General features: G+C 45.7%; 1 protein-coding gene across 1 annotated transcript in view; it reads right to left on the reverse strand.

The window, feature by feature from the left end:
* Positions 1–14,555, reverse strand: part of NRP2 (neuropilin 2) — a 132,634-nt gene that overhangs the window by 40,274 nt on the left and 77,805 nt on the right. Inside the window, exons 11-12 of the mRNA XM_007934867.2 lie at positions 10,536–10,652; positions 6,421–6,561 (exon numbers count right to left, since the gene is read on the reverse strand). Of these exons, the coding sequence (XP_007933058.1) occupies positions 6,421–6,561; positions 10,536–10,652 (258 nt within the window). The remainder of the gene's footprint in view (positions 1–6,420; positions 6,562–10,535; positions 10,653–14,555) is intronic.

Consider the following 14,555-nt stretch of genomic DNA (forward strand, 5'->3'; position numbering starts at 1 on the left):
TCCAAACAGCAATAGAAACGACTGTGTCTACACCTTCCCAAACCCTGAAATAAATCACCAGCCTGATCTTCCTGGCTATTGCAAAGCCAAACACACCATCTGTCCAACACACACATCTCCTGGCTAGTATCTTGCCCTCCTACTAGAACAACCATCTGAAAGAATATTTAGTGCTGCAGGAGATGTAGTCTCTTTGTACAGGTCATGCTTAAAACATGAGTCAGCCCCTCAGCTGGCCTCCCAAGGTCAGTCTATCTCTGCTAAGGTCCTCAAATTAACAACCAGTTAAGGGAAACATTGACTTTGGGTGAACTCAGCAGGATGTTCTCAAGGTTTACAATAGACCATTTTGCGGACATTTGAGATTCCAGGCTTGGTCTTTGCAGGAGTTTACCCATAGCTGTTTTTTTTTGTTGTTGTTGTTGTTTTTTTTTGTACTTAGGATCTTTCATTATCAATCCACAACATAAGGTTGGGGAACTTGACCATTTGTGACTTTCAGAAAAGAAGGGTAATATCCTCTACTCACTACTGCTGTCTTTTCTACAAAGCCAGGGATGCTTTCCTATCTTCCTTAAGCAAGGCTCTCTATTCTCTTGTTTCCATTTAAATTATTCCTTGAATACTGGCTTCCTTCTAGCCAAGATTTTTCTGATCTTTATCTATCATTGTCCACAGCCCGAAAAGTTCCTGTCTCTATATTTGTAGTGGCTGTGCCCCAGTCAATCCACAACCACCTCTTTCTGAAGGCAATTCAATCTATGCCAATTCAGTGCCTTGGTTTCCTGCTGCTGTCAGCCTCACCTATGGGGAAGATCTTCAGAGCTCAGAGAGTTGCTTCTTATTCAGAGTCCCTGCTAACTCCCTGTGAAAAATCAAGCCCATCATAAGCAGGTGCACTCATCATTTATTTCATCTGGTTTCCCTGCAATCATCCACCCACCCACCCACCTGAGTTATTCTCTTCTGCATGCCCCACAATGAATCATGGTCCTGGCGCTCCTCTAATGGAACAAATTCAGCGGCCCAACTTGCATCAAAACAAGCCAAATGTGGAGTCGATAGGCTTACCACTTACATCTGGTGGAAGAGCCACTGTTCATAAAACTTTCATATCTCACAACATTACGGTTCTTGACTTCTTCCCACTTGAACTTGTTTGTGAACCCAGAGTACAGGTTCTGTTCTCTCAAGCCTGTAAACATGTCAATGCTAGCCAGCCAAAGCTCTGTCCTTTCAATAATGGTACATCATTCCAAATGGACTTTGCTTGTGTCCTTTATAGCTCTCCCTACCTTGAATGAAAGTTATTATTGAAAAGAAATAATATCTGAATTATACTTCATAAAGTCAACCAATGTATAAAACAGTATACATTTAGGGAGACCACACTTTTGAGGATTCTGAAACTGACTACACTGGACTGGGATGGTACCCTTTCTCTCCTACATCACTTAATACTATTTTACTTGCTTAGTTTATTATGGCTGTCACTGAAGATGGGAACATACAATGATAAAAATACCAGCAACTGAACACTCCTACCAAGTGATCATAGAGAAGACGTATCTGTCTAACCACTTGCTTCTTGGTTTGCACCAAGTCAGAGAGTGATAGCATCAACAAGGGCCCTGGAGTTGCTTCTCATGTTGATGTGTATAGGCACCAGAGTAGCACTGTCCAATACAACGTTCTGGGGAGATGGGAATGTTCCCTACCTGCACTGTCCAAAGCCAGCTGGGTACTGAGCCCCTGAGATGTGGCTAGTGCCATGGAGGAACTGAATTTTTAACTGTATTCAATTTTAGTTAATTGAAATTTACATAGCCACATGTGTTTAAGTAGTTAGTGGCTATCATATCGGGCAGTGTAGCTCTAGACACATGAGCTCATCATATCAACTAAGGAATTTTTGCCTCATTCCTTAAAGACCTAAATCTGATCTTCCCTCCAAACTCTTTTATAGTCAAATCAGAAAATATGCTGCCTCCTGCTAAGGGTTATGAAAAACATAGACACTTTCTATGTCTCTGTAGCTACAAGAAGAAGGCAAAGTGGCTTCTCAGAGAACATGGGAGTGGCTCCTTTGCAACCACCAGGGGTCACTGAATTTGGAACAGGGTCCCCAGGGGCTAGTATGAACACATTACAGGCAGCTAAGCCACAAGCAAAGAGCTAAAAAAAGAAAAGAAAAGAAATTCTGAGTGGCTTAAAAGACTATCTTGAAAAATAAAAACAGTAATAAAACCAGTGGGTGTCTTGTCAGCCTTGAGTAACCATTGCCACTAGCCAAAAGAACAGAACTAATTGCTTACTTAAAAGGAAAAGGAAAAAAGAAAACATGCGAAAACAACTAAATCTGAAAATATCTAAGGAATGTAAGCCGTTTCCACAGCCACTTCTAATCAAATAGGCTGTGTATGATATTTCCACATGACTTTCCTCTTGTCTGCCTTCTCTTCCACCCCGACTCCTCCACACTTGATGGACACACCTCCTTTCTTAAATTGAATTACTTTTGTTTGCCTATCTAATAAGGGGATAAAACATATGGCACACTTCTCTCAAAGGAGGAGAAGGGTCTCCTCTTTGTGGAATGGCAAAGTGTGGGTGCCTTTCAGGCTTGGAGGTTTGACTTGGAAGAAGCCAGCCACTCTGGGTCCATTAGCATTTGCCCTGCCCCTAACCAAGCACAGCTGTTTCCTTTCTCCTAACTGCTCCCCTCAGGGCCCGCTTTTTTTTTTTTTTGGAAGGAAGGACCACCCTGAACAGAAAGGGCTTTCTATCCTCTGCTTAGAGCCCAATACCAAGTTTTGTCAGGAGAAGGGAAATGGGAAATACAGAAAATGCTTTTTTAAAAATCATCAGAAGATAGAGGCAAGGGCTCTGAGACTAATATAATGATTTTGTTTTCCAGAGGCAGGTTCCGAGTGCCATTTTTCCAAACTTGGAGGCTCCTCCTGGAAGAGGAAAATAATTATTTTCCCTCTCAATATCGCAAGGGAGGAACAACAGTGGATTTAGCAGTTCCTTATGGCCCTAATTTTCTTTCTGCCCCCATCCATTCAGGCAAATGTTGGAAATCTGCCCACCTCAGGAGCTTGCTCTGAGAAGCCCTCCCAAACCGCGGGGTGTAATGAATCAAGTGGATTGAGGACAAAGACTAGAATTCCCAACCAGTAGCGGGGGGTCAGCTGACAGGGCATTCAGGTGAGGGTGAGAACTGGACCAGAAGGCAGGCAGAGGGGAGTCAGCAAAGGGGCAGAGCTAAGACCAGGGTCAAATGGAGAGTAACTTAAGCTCTCCCAGAACCGTCACTTGCTAATTGGTGGCCTTGCAGGCTTGGGCAGGGCTGCTTAGAGAAAATCTGCTTACAAGAATGCAAAAGAGGAGGTTGGAATTACTAGAAAGAACCTGAACGCTGAATTAAAAAAAATAAAATTAAAAAACCAACCAAACTCACTGCTGTCGAGTCGATTTGACTCATAGAGACCCCGTCTCTGAGGTGGTACCTCTACGGAGTAAAAGCTGGTAAATTCCCTGCCCTGTATAGATATAATATCTACTTTGCCTCATCCAAAGTGCCTCTGCCCAACTATCCCCTGATACAGACACCCCACAGACACAGCTACTCACGCATATAAACCAGACACACACTCAAACACACACACACTCAAACACAAACACACACACATGCATACACAAAGACACACAGGTTCACACATAAAACACATGCATATATGTATTTACACATACATATAGCTTTGGCGGTGCAGTGCCTAAGGCATTTGACAGTTAACCAGAAGATTGGTGGTTCAAACCCACCAGCTGCTCTGCGGAAGGAAGACTGGGCAATCTACTTCCGTAAAGACTTACCGCCTCGGAAACCCAAAGGGGGTTGCTGTAAGTTTTCTCAAATGCTTAAGGGGTGTACGGCCCAGGCTAGGGTATAGGAAAATCTAAGGCTAGTCAATGGTGGGCCGGAACCAACTTGTACCAGCTTGCAATTGACTCGATGGCAGTGAGTTTGGTTTGGCTTTTATACACACATATGCATATACACACAAAACTCACACAGACACACATATAAACACACACACACACACATAAATGCTATGTATATACACACTTACACATACCCCACCAACCTTCTCTAGGCTTGGATAAAAGGTGGGGGTTGGAAAAGACAACCAATTAATTGGACTAAGTCTCATAGGAGAGGAAATGAAATGAAAAATCCAGGCTGGGTTATAAAAATAAGTTTGTTTTTTTTTTTTCCCAACATGCAGGAGGCTCATTATATTAATTAAACATTATTGCAGTGAAGGAGATGGGGGAGGGTGATTAGGGCTGGGAGGAGGGTAAGTGTTCTCTCCTGTTGCCTGAGGCTGTGGTGATCCTCAGATATTAATCTCTCTGAGCACTCAAATGCTGAAGAGATGAACACTTGAAATATGAAAATGTTTTTCCCCAGAGCAGACGCTGTGACCCTCCGGGGCACAAGAACGGAGTGTGAGGAGGCTGGCCTGAGGTGCGCTCAAGTGTCTGTCCCATTGCTGTCCCCTGGGGTCGGGGACATGGCTGTCCTTGGGGTGAGGGGCAGCACAATAGCTCTTTGGAACCCTGTGGGGAGAGGGAGAGCTTTTGCTTCTTCCTTTTATTTTCTAGCCTTCTCCCTTGTGCCCTGGGAGAGTTTGAGCTACTAATTTTCAGAATTAACCCGTCCTCTCAAATCCTTAAGAGCTTGGTGGTACAGTGCCTAGGGCATTTGACTGCTAATCAGAAGACTGGTGGTTCAAACCCACCACCTGCTCCACAGAAGGAAGATGGGGGTAATTACGTACTTCTGTAAGATTTACCACCTTAGAAATCCAATGGGGGTCACTATGAGTCGGACTCTATTCGATGGCACTGGGTTTGGTGGTTTTCTCAAATGCTTAAGGGGTGTACGGCCCAGGCTAGGGTATAGGAAAATCTAAGGCTAGTCAGTGGTGGGCCGGAACCAACTTGTACCAGCTTGCAAGAGCCGACTGTTAAATATTCCAGAATTTTGCAAGCCACTTGTTAAACACAGACATTATTAAAAATTAAATTATATAAACTTATAAATAAATTATATTTAAAATTACAGGCAATAAATACTTAAAACTCATCAGTTTCTAGTAATTTTAATATAGTTCACTAGTGTCTAAGCTCCTGAGGTTATATTTGTGTCTGTATGGTGGAAAACTATATATGACTGTGTTCCTAATGACCTCATGTTGGTAGGTCACACTCAGCCACGGTAAGAGTCCTTGCATAGTGTATCCGGTTAACATGTTTGACTGCTAACTGAATTGTTGGAGGTTTGAGTCCACCCAAAGAAGCACCTTAGAAGAAAGGCCTGCCGATCTATTTCCAGAAAATTAGTCATTGAAAACACTATAGAGCACAGTTCATGGGGTCACCATGGGTTCAACTTGAGCTGACAACTGGTTAGGGGTATTTACACCACTGAAAGTGGCAAACATTACAAAACAGTCTGTCCTTGTCCCTCCCCCCAGAGTGGAGATAGACAATTTTCGTTTATACTGGTTGTTGTTGTTGTTTGCCGTCGAGTCGGCCCCGACTCATAGCGACCCCTCCTTGGGTTTCCGAGGCAGTATCACTGTGGAAGTAGGATTGCCCAACCTTCCTTCTGAGGAGTGGCTGGTGGGTTTGAATCGCCAGCCTTCTGGTGAGCAGTCAAGTGCCTTAGGCACTATGCTACCAGAGCTCCTTTATACTGGTTAGAAGGGCTAAAGGCAACCCCTCTTTATCAATCGTGCCAACAAAGGCTTCTGAAATCTGGCTCTCTGGAATCAAAAGGGTGGGCTTAATATTTCCAAGACCAGCAGCAACACTTCTCTAGAAGCCATTTGCCTGGCAGCAACGCTGGACACCCATGGGTGGGGCAACATTTCAGTGCCTTGACTTGGTTTGCTGTATAAGCAATGATACTCTCAAAGTGGTATCAATCTGATTCAAGGCCAGTGATTTCCCAGTGAGCCCTGTTGAGAATAAAACCTAGCTTGGAGCTGACAAGAGGCCCTGTGATGGTGGCAGCAAATGCTGGCAATGGGACCAAGGAGACATTGACTCGTTCCATCTCCTAGGACCTCCCAATTCTTCCTTCTTGCTTTTTCTTCTTTCTTTTCCCTTGGACTCCCTCTCTTCCTCCCAGCTCCCAGGCTATGCTGTAATCACAAGGGAGGGGTAGGAACCACCAACTAACCGTTCTGTGGGGTGACGTCTTGAGCTAAGACTGTGGTGGTTTGTGGGCAAAAAGCAGAAGATTGCTCTGTGGTGGGAAGTTATGAAGCTTGTCAGGAAATCCAGGGCTGAAAAGCATGCAACAGGCTAGCCTTAACTCTTTCATCTCTTAACTCGCAGTTGGCTTACCTGGAAATGTCCGGTCATTTGGGCTGGAGCTGCCGGTCCAAGTGCTCCTGAGCCACTTGGCATGGTCATATATCCAACCACAGGTCTCCTCAGGGAAATCAAAGTTGCAATTGAATCCTGAAGGGAGCTGCAATTCTTTGTCTGAGAGGGGGAAAAGAAAAAAGAAAAATAAATAAATAAATAACCCAAAGAAAGGCAAATGAAATGGGTTCAGAGAACAGCCACAGTGGTGCTATTTACATGGCTGGCAAAGCCTAAGTGAAGAGCAGAGAAAGAAGTGGCTCCCTTTCCTCATTCATTTAACTCATCTTGGCGATCGCTAGCTTTCGGGTCAGCCTTTGGTCTCATCCTTCCCAGGCATGAAAGCCAAATCTGCCAGTGGTTCCCATAGTAAGCAATTATAAATGAGGCCACCAAATGGTTTCAAGCTCTAATCAGCCGCTTCTGTCCACCTTGGAGAGCAGACAAATGTGAAAATCACTGTTCCCTAAAAGCCAGTGAAGAATGTCTCCCCAGTGCCTCAGTGGAAGTCTGGCTCCCAAAAAAAGTATCATCTCATCTCCTGCCAACCTGCTCTCAGAAGTGATGGGGCAGCCCATTAACATCCAGAGAGGCTGAAATGCCTGGGAGGTGCATGGCCAGGGGAGAGAAAGTGACCTCGTAAACAAGGAAGGCTTGTTTGCTACCCTTCTCCTCTTTGTGATCAATCTCCTTTCAGAAGACAGGGATAACCCGGCACCCCCATGGGTGCGAGATAGGCAATTTGGCATTATAGGGGCAAAATGAAGGGGACAGACAGCTGGCTGCCCAGCTCAGCCCTGACCAGGTGGAAAATAATCTCATGTCGCACCAAGTTCCTGAAGATTAGGGTCCCAGAAGCAGACGAGATAGCCTTCCCATGGAAATCTTTAAGAAGTGACTGACTACACACTAACTGGAGTTACTGAGTGGTGCAAATGGTTAAGTGCTCAACTATTAATGGAAAGGTTGGCAGTTCGAACCCACCCAGTGGTGCCTTGGAAGACAGGCCTGGAGCTCTGCTTCCAAATACTCACAGCCAAACACCAACCCCCTGGAGCAGATGAACCCTGACACACATGGGTCCCCATGAGTCAGAATTGACTTGATAGCAATTACTAACAATAACACATGGCTTATCCTGTTTGCTTTTTTTTTTAAACCTGTCCTGCCCAAGCCAGAAGACTGAACCCGAAGAGTTTCTTTTGAGGTTCCATCCAGCTCTAATAAGCTAGTATGAGCTGATGCTAAATATATGATTAAGTGGGGGTGGGTATGGAATTCCAGGAAAGAGAGAAAATGGGAACCCAAATCTGGATGCTTGCCTGCAGTGGTTGTGAGACAGCAGAAAAGTACTGGCTGATGCTGGTAGCTTGGAGAAGTGGGGTCTTTGGCCTTCTCACTTCCCTTCCCAGGGTTCCCAGGGAGGAATTTCCATGCAGAAGGCCTAGGACGCAGGATTAGGGAAGTCTACAGGGGACAGAAGACTGGTAGGAACAAACTGTTCACCATGAGGGAAAGGAGGGCTCACCTCTGAGGGGAAACAGCACTGCTGGCCTTAGTGGCAGGAGGCCGATTGCCACCAGGCCCTGTTTGTACTTCCCCTTCCCAACAGAAAATATTTAATGTTTGCCCACTCTTGGCCAAAGTCAGCTTTCGTCAAGAAGAAACACATGGAATCTATTACAGAAGCATCAACCTGTGGCTTGGAAACAGTCAGCCCTGAGCTCTCACCATCCCTCCTCCCTACAATTTCTGAATTTCTATTTTTCCACTCAAAAATATAGAGTAATTCAATATACCATAATTCCTTCCCAATGTTTACAGGCACAATGTATCTCAGGAACCAAATTCCACAGAAAGATCTTTTGCAAAAGGAGAAGGGAGGAACCACCAAAGAAACCTCAAACGAAAGAAACCACTATAAACACGACAATTACATTCAAAATAAACTTCTGAAATTTTGCAGCAGAACTCTTAAATTTTACTTTGGATGGTCAGTTAGATAGAAGCCCACACCCCTACCCCCAAAAAGTTAACTCTGCTAATCCAATACCATATATTAACTCCCTATGTATTCCATTTCTGGCTCTCAAACTATCTTAAACATGTCTTGAAAGATTCTCCAAGTCTCCTTCTTCTTTTCATAAAACAAAAAGAAGTTCATTAAAATGTCAGAATTCTGCATTCAGCTAACGCTGACCAATAGTATCGCCCTTGCCCCACCCACACGATACACTAAAGAACATTCCCAAAAGCATATGCATTAAATTATCATTTTTCAGTCACACAACTTCAGCATTTATTTTTGGCTTTCCTCCCGCTCTTCTCTGCAGGCACATCTTGAAGATGTCCACTCCGTCAATGCAGTGCTTCGTCCTGTCAAGTGTCTTGAGCGAGCAGGTTTGACGGGCGTCACCATTCCCCTCCTGAGCTGGTGCTACATCTTTACGTCTCTATCACTTCCCAAGTCTCTTTGCCAACCTCCCCTCATTTTCCTTAATGAACATTTAATAATTAGTAATTTACTGTCAATTGAGGCTGTCAAGCTTTACATTCAGCCAAAAATGCCAGGTGTTCCAAAATTCATGGTTTATGGGGATATCCTCACTCTTGGTGACCTTAGCAGTATGATTTAAAATGTGAGTTACTTTTGGGCTCTGCCAAGTACTGCTTTTTATCTGACTTGGATATGCTTAGAAGATAAACCAAAAGCACTACAGATTTCCCATGTGAAGAGATGGATCCCAAAACAAGGAGCCCCGTTATTCTGAAGGAGCAGCTGATGGAGCCTTTCCACATTTCTGCCTTTGTTTCTGGTCCCCACTCACCTCATTGGAGATGGGATGAATGATCTCACAAAATTGTCACTATTACGCTTTCTTAAACCAGAGGTGGTAGAAGAGACAGGGAAATGCAATGAATGGTTAATTGCTCAATTAACCTATCACGCCACATAAGGAGCTCTGGAGCTCTGGTGGTGCATTGCCTAAGATACTTGCCTGCTAACTAGGTTGGTGGTTCACAGCCACCAGCCACTCCATGGAAGGAAGATGGGGCAATCTACTTCCATAAAGATTTATCACCTTGGAAACCCAGTGGGGGTGGGTCACTGTGAGTTGGAATTGACTCAATGACAGTGGTTTTGATTTTTTGGTATTACACCACATGAACTATGATTCCAGATCTTCACTTGGCTATACCTGGAGACACAGCTTAGCAGGAAGAACTATCCTGACTTGAATCTGATGGATGAGAATGGCTTTCCTTTCATAGGGGAAGCAAGATAATAAAGGCTTAAAACACGACTTTTCAAAGGCGCTCTCTTTGCTCTCTCAGCAGCCTTATCTCAGCTGCTGATCAGTGGGTTCATATCAGAACAGCTGCAATGGTTTTTAAAGTATCTGAATCTATGGGTTGTGGTCCAGTGGTAGAGTTCTCGCCTTCCATGTGGGAGACCTGAGTTCCATTCCGGCCAAAGCACCTCAAGTGCAGCCACCCCCTGTCTGTCAGTGAGGACTGTGTGTTGTCGTTATGCGGACCAGGTTTCAGTGGTGCTTCTAGACAAAGATGGACCAGGAAGAAAGGGCTGGTGACCTGCTTTAGGAAATCAGCCACTGAAAACCTTACGGATCAAAACTGATCCTGGGGACGGCGTAGGACGGGGCAGCACGCCGTGCCATTGTGCGTGGGTGGCCATGAGGCTAAGACCAACCTGAGGACAGCTAACAATAACCACAGAGAGTTCCTTGGTGCTACAAGCGGTTGACGAGCTCAGAAGCTAACTGAAAGGTCGGTGGTTCGAGTCCATCCACAGGCACCTTGGAAGGGAGGCCTGCTTCTGAAAAATCAGCCACTGAAAATCCTATGGACCACAGTTCCACTCTGACACACACAGGGTCACCATGAGTCGAAGTCGACTTGATGATACTGGAAATCACCACTGGCCCAAGTCCCAGAGTCTCACATCTTCACATCTGCCTAACCTCTTCCTTGAGACTCCCTAGACCTCTGATCCAGACGCAAGCCAACCTTCATTCCAACTGGTCGGCACCTATGCCCTTCCAGTTGAAATATGACTCTCGCCGTACCCTTACCGTCCTCAAAGCTGCAGTTTTCCCCACACTCGGTGGCCTCCTCGTCGATGGGATATGGGGTGGTCGTTTCTTCGCTCTTTATGGTGGGTCCCAGCGTCTCTACTGTGGGCCTCGAGTCTGCATGAAAGCAAAGGAAGAGAGGTGAGTGCTGACGCAGCCAAACACTTAAGTTTTCTCTCCAAACGTGCAAGGGAAGGAGAAGCAGAAAAGGAAAATGAAGACACACACACAAACCCCTGCAGTCACCTGTGTGTGCTGTCCACGAAGCCAGGAGCTTTGTCTCAGTTGAATGGGAAGGGGCCCGAGCTGCAGAAGCAGCCAAATGCACAAGGAAAAGTTAAAGGTGTCCATAGAAAACGGGCTGAAAGATTCAGTGCTCAGTGAAGGGAGCTTCAGTTATGTGGAAACAGGTATCGGTGAATGGACCCTTGAGTGGTGCCAAGGTGCCTTCCCCAATTGCCCTGCTTTCATGGAGAAGAGACGTGCTCTGTTCCAGTCTTCTCTGAATTAGACAGAAACTTTCTGAATCAAAACTCACCCTACAAAACTTTCCAATGGACGGGTCTATCTATAATAAGACCATCAGAAGCACCATCACCAAAGCCATAAGCAAAGCCAGACACCCTTGAAGGTACAATTTGTCACTGTTGCTTGTGTTTACACAAAACTGGATGGAAAGGCCTCGAGATTTAAAGAGGCTCAGATTCCACTTTGAAAGTAATTTGGGGCTGTGCCTTTAGGTCAGGGTGTGGCAGATCCAAATGTTACTGGATCCAAACAGCTAACAGTCAGAGTAGCTGACGGGGCACTGGGAAGATAGTAAAGGTGGTAGATGGAGGTGGTGGGAGTGTGGCGTGTACATGCTTGGTTTAAAGAAGGCCACCACACATTGCTCTGACTCATGGAGGCCCGGAGAGGAGGTGGCCTAGTGGGGCCAAATACTTGGGATTTTATTTTTATTTTTTAAATTTTCTTACAAGAAGTCAAAAATCCCTTTATAAAATCTCCAGACTTATAAATGTTGGCAGTTTATTCCAAATGTTAAAATAAGTAGCATGTAACCTGATGGGGCCCAACCTTGCCTTCGGGCAGTCTGCTCTGACCTGGACTCTAGGTGAGTGAGTCATTTACCCATTCATTCACTTGTTTATTTGCTGACACTGCCACTCAGGCAGCAACCATTTAGGGAATGAAGGACCGCTGTGAGTCTGGAGTTCTGGTAACTGCTGTTCAAGTCCATGGGCTATGGGGTGGGATCTGCATCCCAGAGCTGCCTTCCAATAAGACCCTAAATAAGCCAGGCACTATTCTTTCCATTTCCATACATGCTCCCTCACCCTTTGTATGTGATTAGGTGCCTTTGTCAGGCCCCCTTCAGGATACCATTTAATAAAGCCAGGAGCTGGAGGAAATAGCTAAATACGCTGAATAGCTTTTTCACGGTCGACTTCCCATCTTTCTGCTATTAAATACTTCGCACATAACCTTTCATACTTCCCTTTTCCATGTCTGCCTCTTGCTCACAGTAAATAGCAAATAACCTCCGAGCGTCCTAATTTGTAAGTTCACATTTGTCACCGTGTCAGAAAATCTCAAACTCAATTGTAAAGCAAACTATGGGTGGCAAGGCAAGAAGTCATCATTGGAAACACAAACTAACTAACAGGTGAAGCAGCCCTGTCAAATTATTTAGCTGCAGCATCTCAGGCCAGCCCATTACTTCCCTGGCTATCCTTTTGTGGTAGGCATGAAGAAGTGAACCACGGAAGAGTCACAGAAGCTGATGGAAATTTGAAATGTAAAAAAAAGCCACATGGTCTTGGAGAACAGTTTGTGGAAATGTCAGGTAGTAAAATGGGTAAGCTGGTTGGTGGAGATGTTAAATCCAGGGGCTAGCCAGAGAGGCAATGAGAAGGCAGGGTGTGTAATGAAAGTGAGGAAGCAGCAGACAGCCTCTGTGTCCACTGTGTTTGTACTGGGCTCTCAGAACTAACTGTCCATCACACAGCAATGCTCCCCAGCAATTGAAACCAGATGTCACAGACTTCAAAGGCAAGGAGGCTAGGCAGAGGCAAGTGTGCTGCCGCAACCCTGATCTTCCCAGGAGTGGCCAGGCAGGGCTTTGAAATAAGAACCGTGCTGCTGACCATGAGTGGAACTGCGGCAGGCTGGGGGGGGGATGGGGCAATGAGGGGAAGGGGCCATGAGTCACTGTCCAGCTGGCCATAAAGCAAGGCCAGGCTGGGAGAGGACTGGCACAAAGGGGCAGAGAAAAAGAGGGAAGTATGAGGACTTGGGTCAGTCCTCACTAGCTGAGTGACCTGTGGCAAACAGCTTCCTCTCTCTGGGCCTCAGTTTCTCCATCTGTAAAAGAGCAGTTGGCCTAACTCTGTGTTTTTTCAAACTGTGTTATGTCATATTAGTAGGTTGTGAAATCAGTTTAATGGGTCATGACTAACTTAAAAATACAGATTATAATATTTTAGCTGGTACTAAGAAGGAGCTCTCATGGTGTAGTGGTTATGGCATTTGGCTGCTAAATAAAATGTTGGTGGTTCGAACCCACCAGCTGCTCCATGGTTACTTAACTAGCTAACTAACCAGTTGCCATCAATAATAACATTTTGTTGTTGCTAGTTGCCATCCTTCCAACCCTCAAAAAAAGAAAAAAAAAAAAAATCTAAACTCACTGCCATCAAGCCATTTCTGACTCATAGAGACCCCATTGGGTTTCCGAGGCTGTAAATCTTTGCAGAAGTAGATTGTTCCATCTTCTTTCTGTGGAGCAGCTGGTGGGTTTGAACTGTTGACCTTCTGGTTAGCAGTAAAGTGCCTTATCCACTACGCCACCAGAGCTTCTTCCTTCTAACACTAATATACTATTGTTATCTCCATTCTTCAGCTAAGATAACCAAGGTGCTAAGATGCTAAGTAACTTGTCTGAGGTTATGCAGCCAGTGACTGGTAGAGGTAGGACTCAAACTTGGCAGTCAGACTCCAGTCCATGCACTTAATGATATACTATATATACCTCATAAGGGGCAGTGGTGGTTCAGTGATAAAATTCTCACCTTCCATCTGGGAGACCTGGGTTTGATTCCTGGCCAATGCACCTCGAGTGCAGACCACCCACCTGTCAGTACAGATTCCACACTAAGATGGACAAGGAAGAAAGCCCTGGCAATCTACTTCTGAAAATCAACCAATGATCACAACAGTCTTATTCCATGTGCACAGGGTCACCATGACTCAGGGACCAGCTCAGTGGCAGCTAACAACACACATGAGTATGTGTGTGTGCCTGTGTGTGCATATGTAAGTAAATTGGGTTGTGACATACATTTCTTTTAAATTGTGGGTCATGATCAAAAACACTTGCAAGCCACTGGTCTAGAAGCTCCTGGGGCCCCTGCAGCTCTAATACCCTGACTCTGAGGAGGCCATAAAGGACGCCAGCTCATGGCCCTATTGGTGGGATGGTTTGAAGCACTTTGAGGGGACAGGTGATGCACTTTCAGCAGGCTGCAGAGAAACGTGGCCTCAGCCCCCTATCATGGGGCATACAGTGTCTTTCTACTAAAATGCCTTCACTAGGGCTGCCTACACTCCCAAGGTGAGAGAGGCTAATTTGGGCCTGATTCCCAGCCTGGGCTCCTCAATGGGGCTCCTTGCACAGGCTGCATTTTCTCCCTGGGAGTTAAAAGCACTTCTCTGACATGCCCTTATTAAGCCTTCGTGATGCCCTGTTGGGTGCACTAGTGACAGGTAGGGTACAGACAGGAAAATGGGGATACCTGGGGCCTTGGAGGAGAGGGGCAGGATGGCTCAGCTGCCTGCTGCTCCTGCTGGCTCCGGGCTCAGGCCCGGCGAGCAGCGGTGGGTGCCCCCAGCCCCTTTTGGCAGGCAGTGAGGGAGGACAGTTCTATAGAGGGAGGAGGGCTGGGGGCCAGAAGGAAGGCAGGGCCTAAATCAGGAGAAGGGTGGACGTGCTTAGCAGGCCGCGTCCTCATTAGGGAGAAT

The sequence above is a fragment of the Orycteropus afer genome, unplaced genomic scaffold (assembly GCF_000298275.1).
Source record: "Orycteropus afer afer isolate SDZICR_OR568_19922 unplaced genomic scaffold, OryAfe1.0 scaffold00002, whole genome shotgun sequence".
NCBI lineage: Eukaryota > Metazoa > Chordata > Mammalia > Tubulidentata > Orycteropodidae > Orycteropus > Orycteropus afer.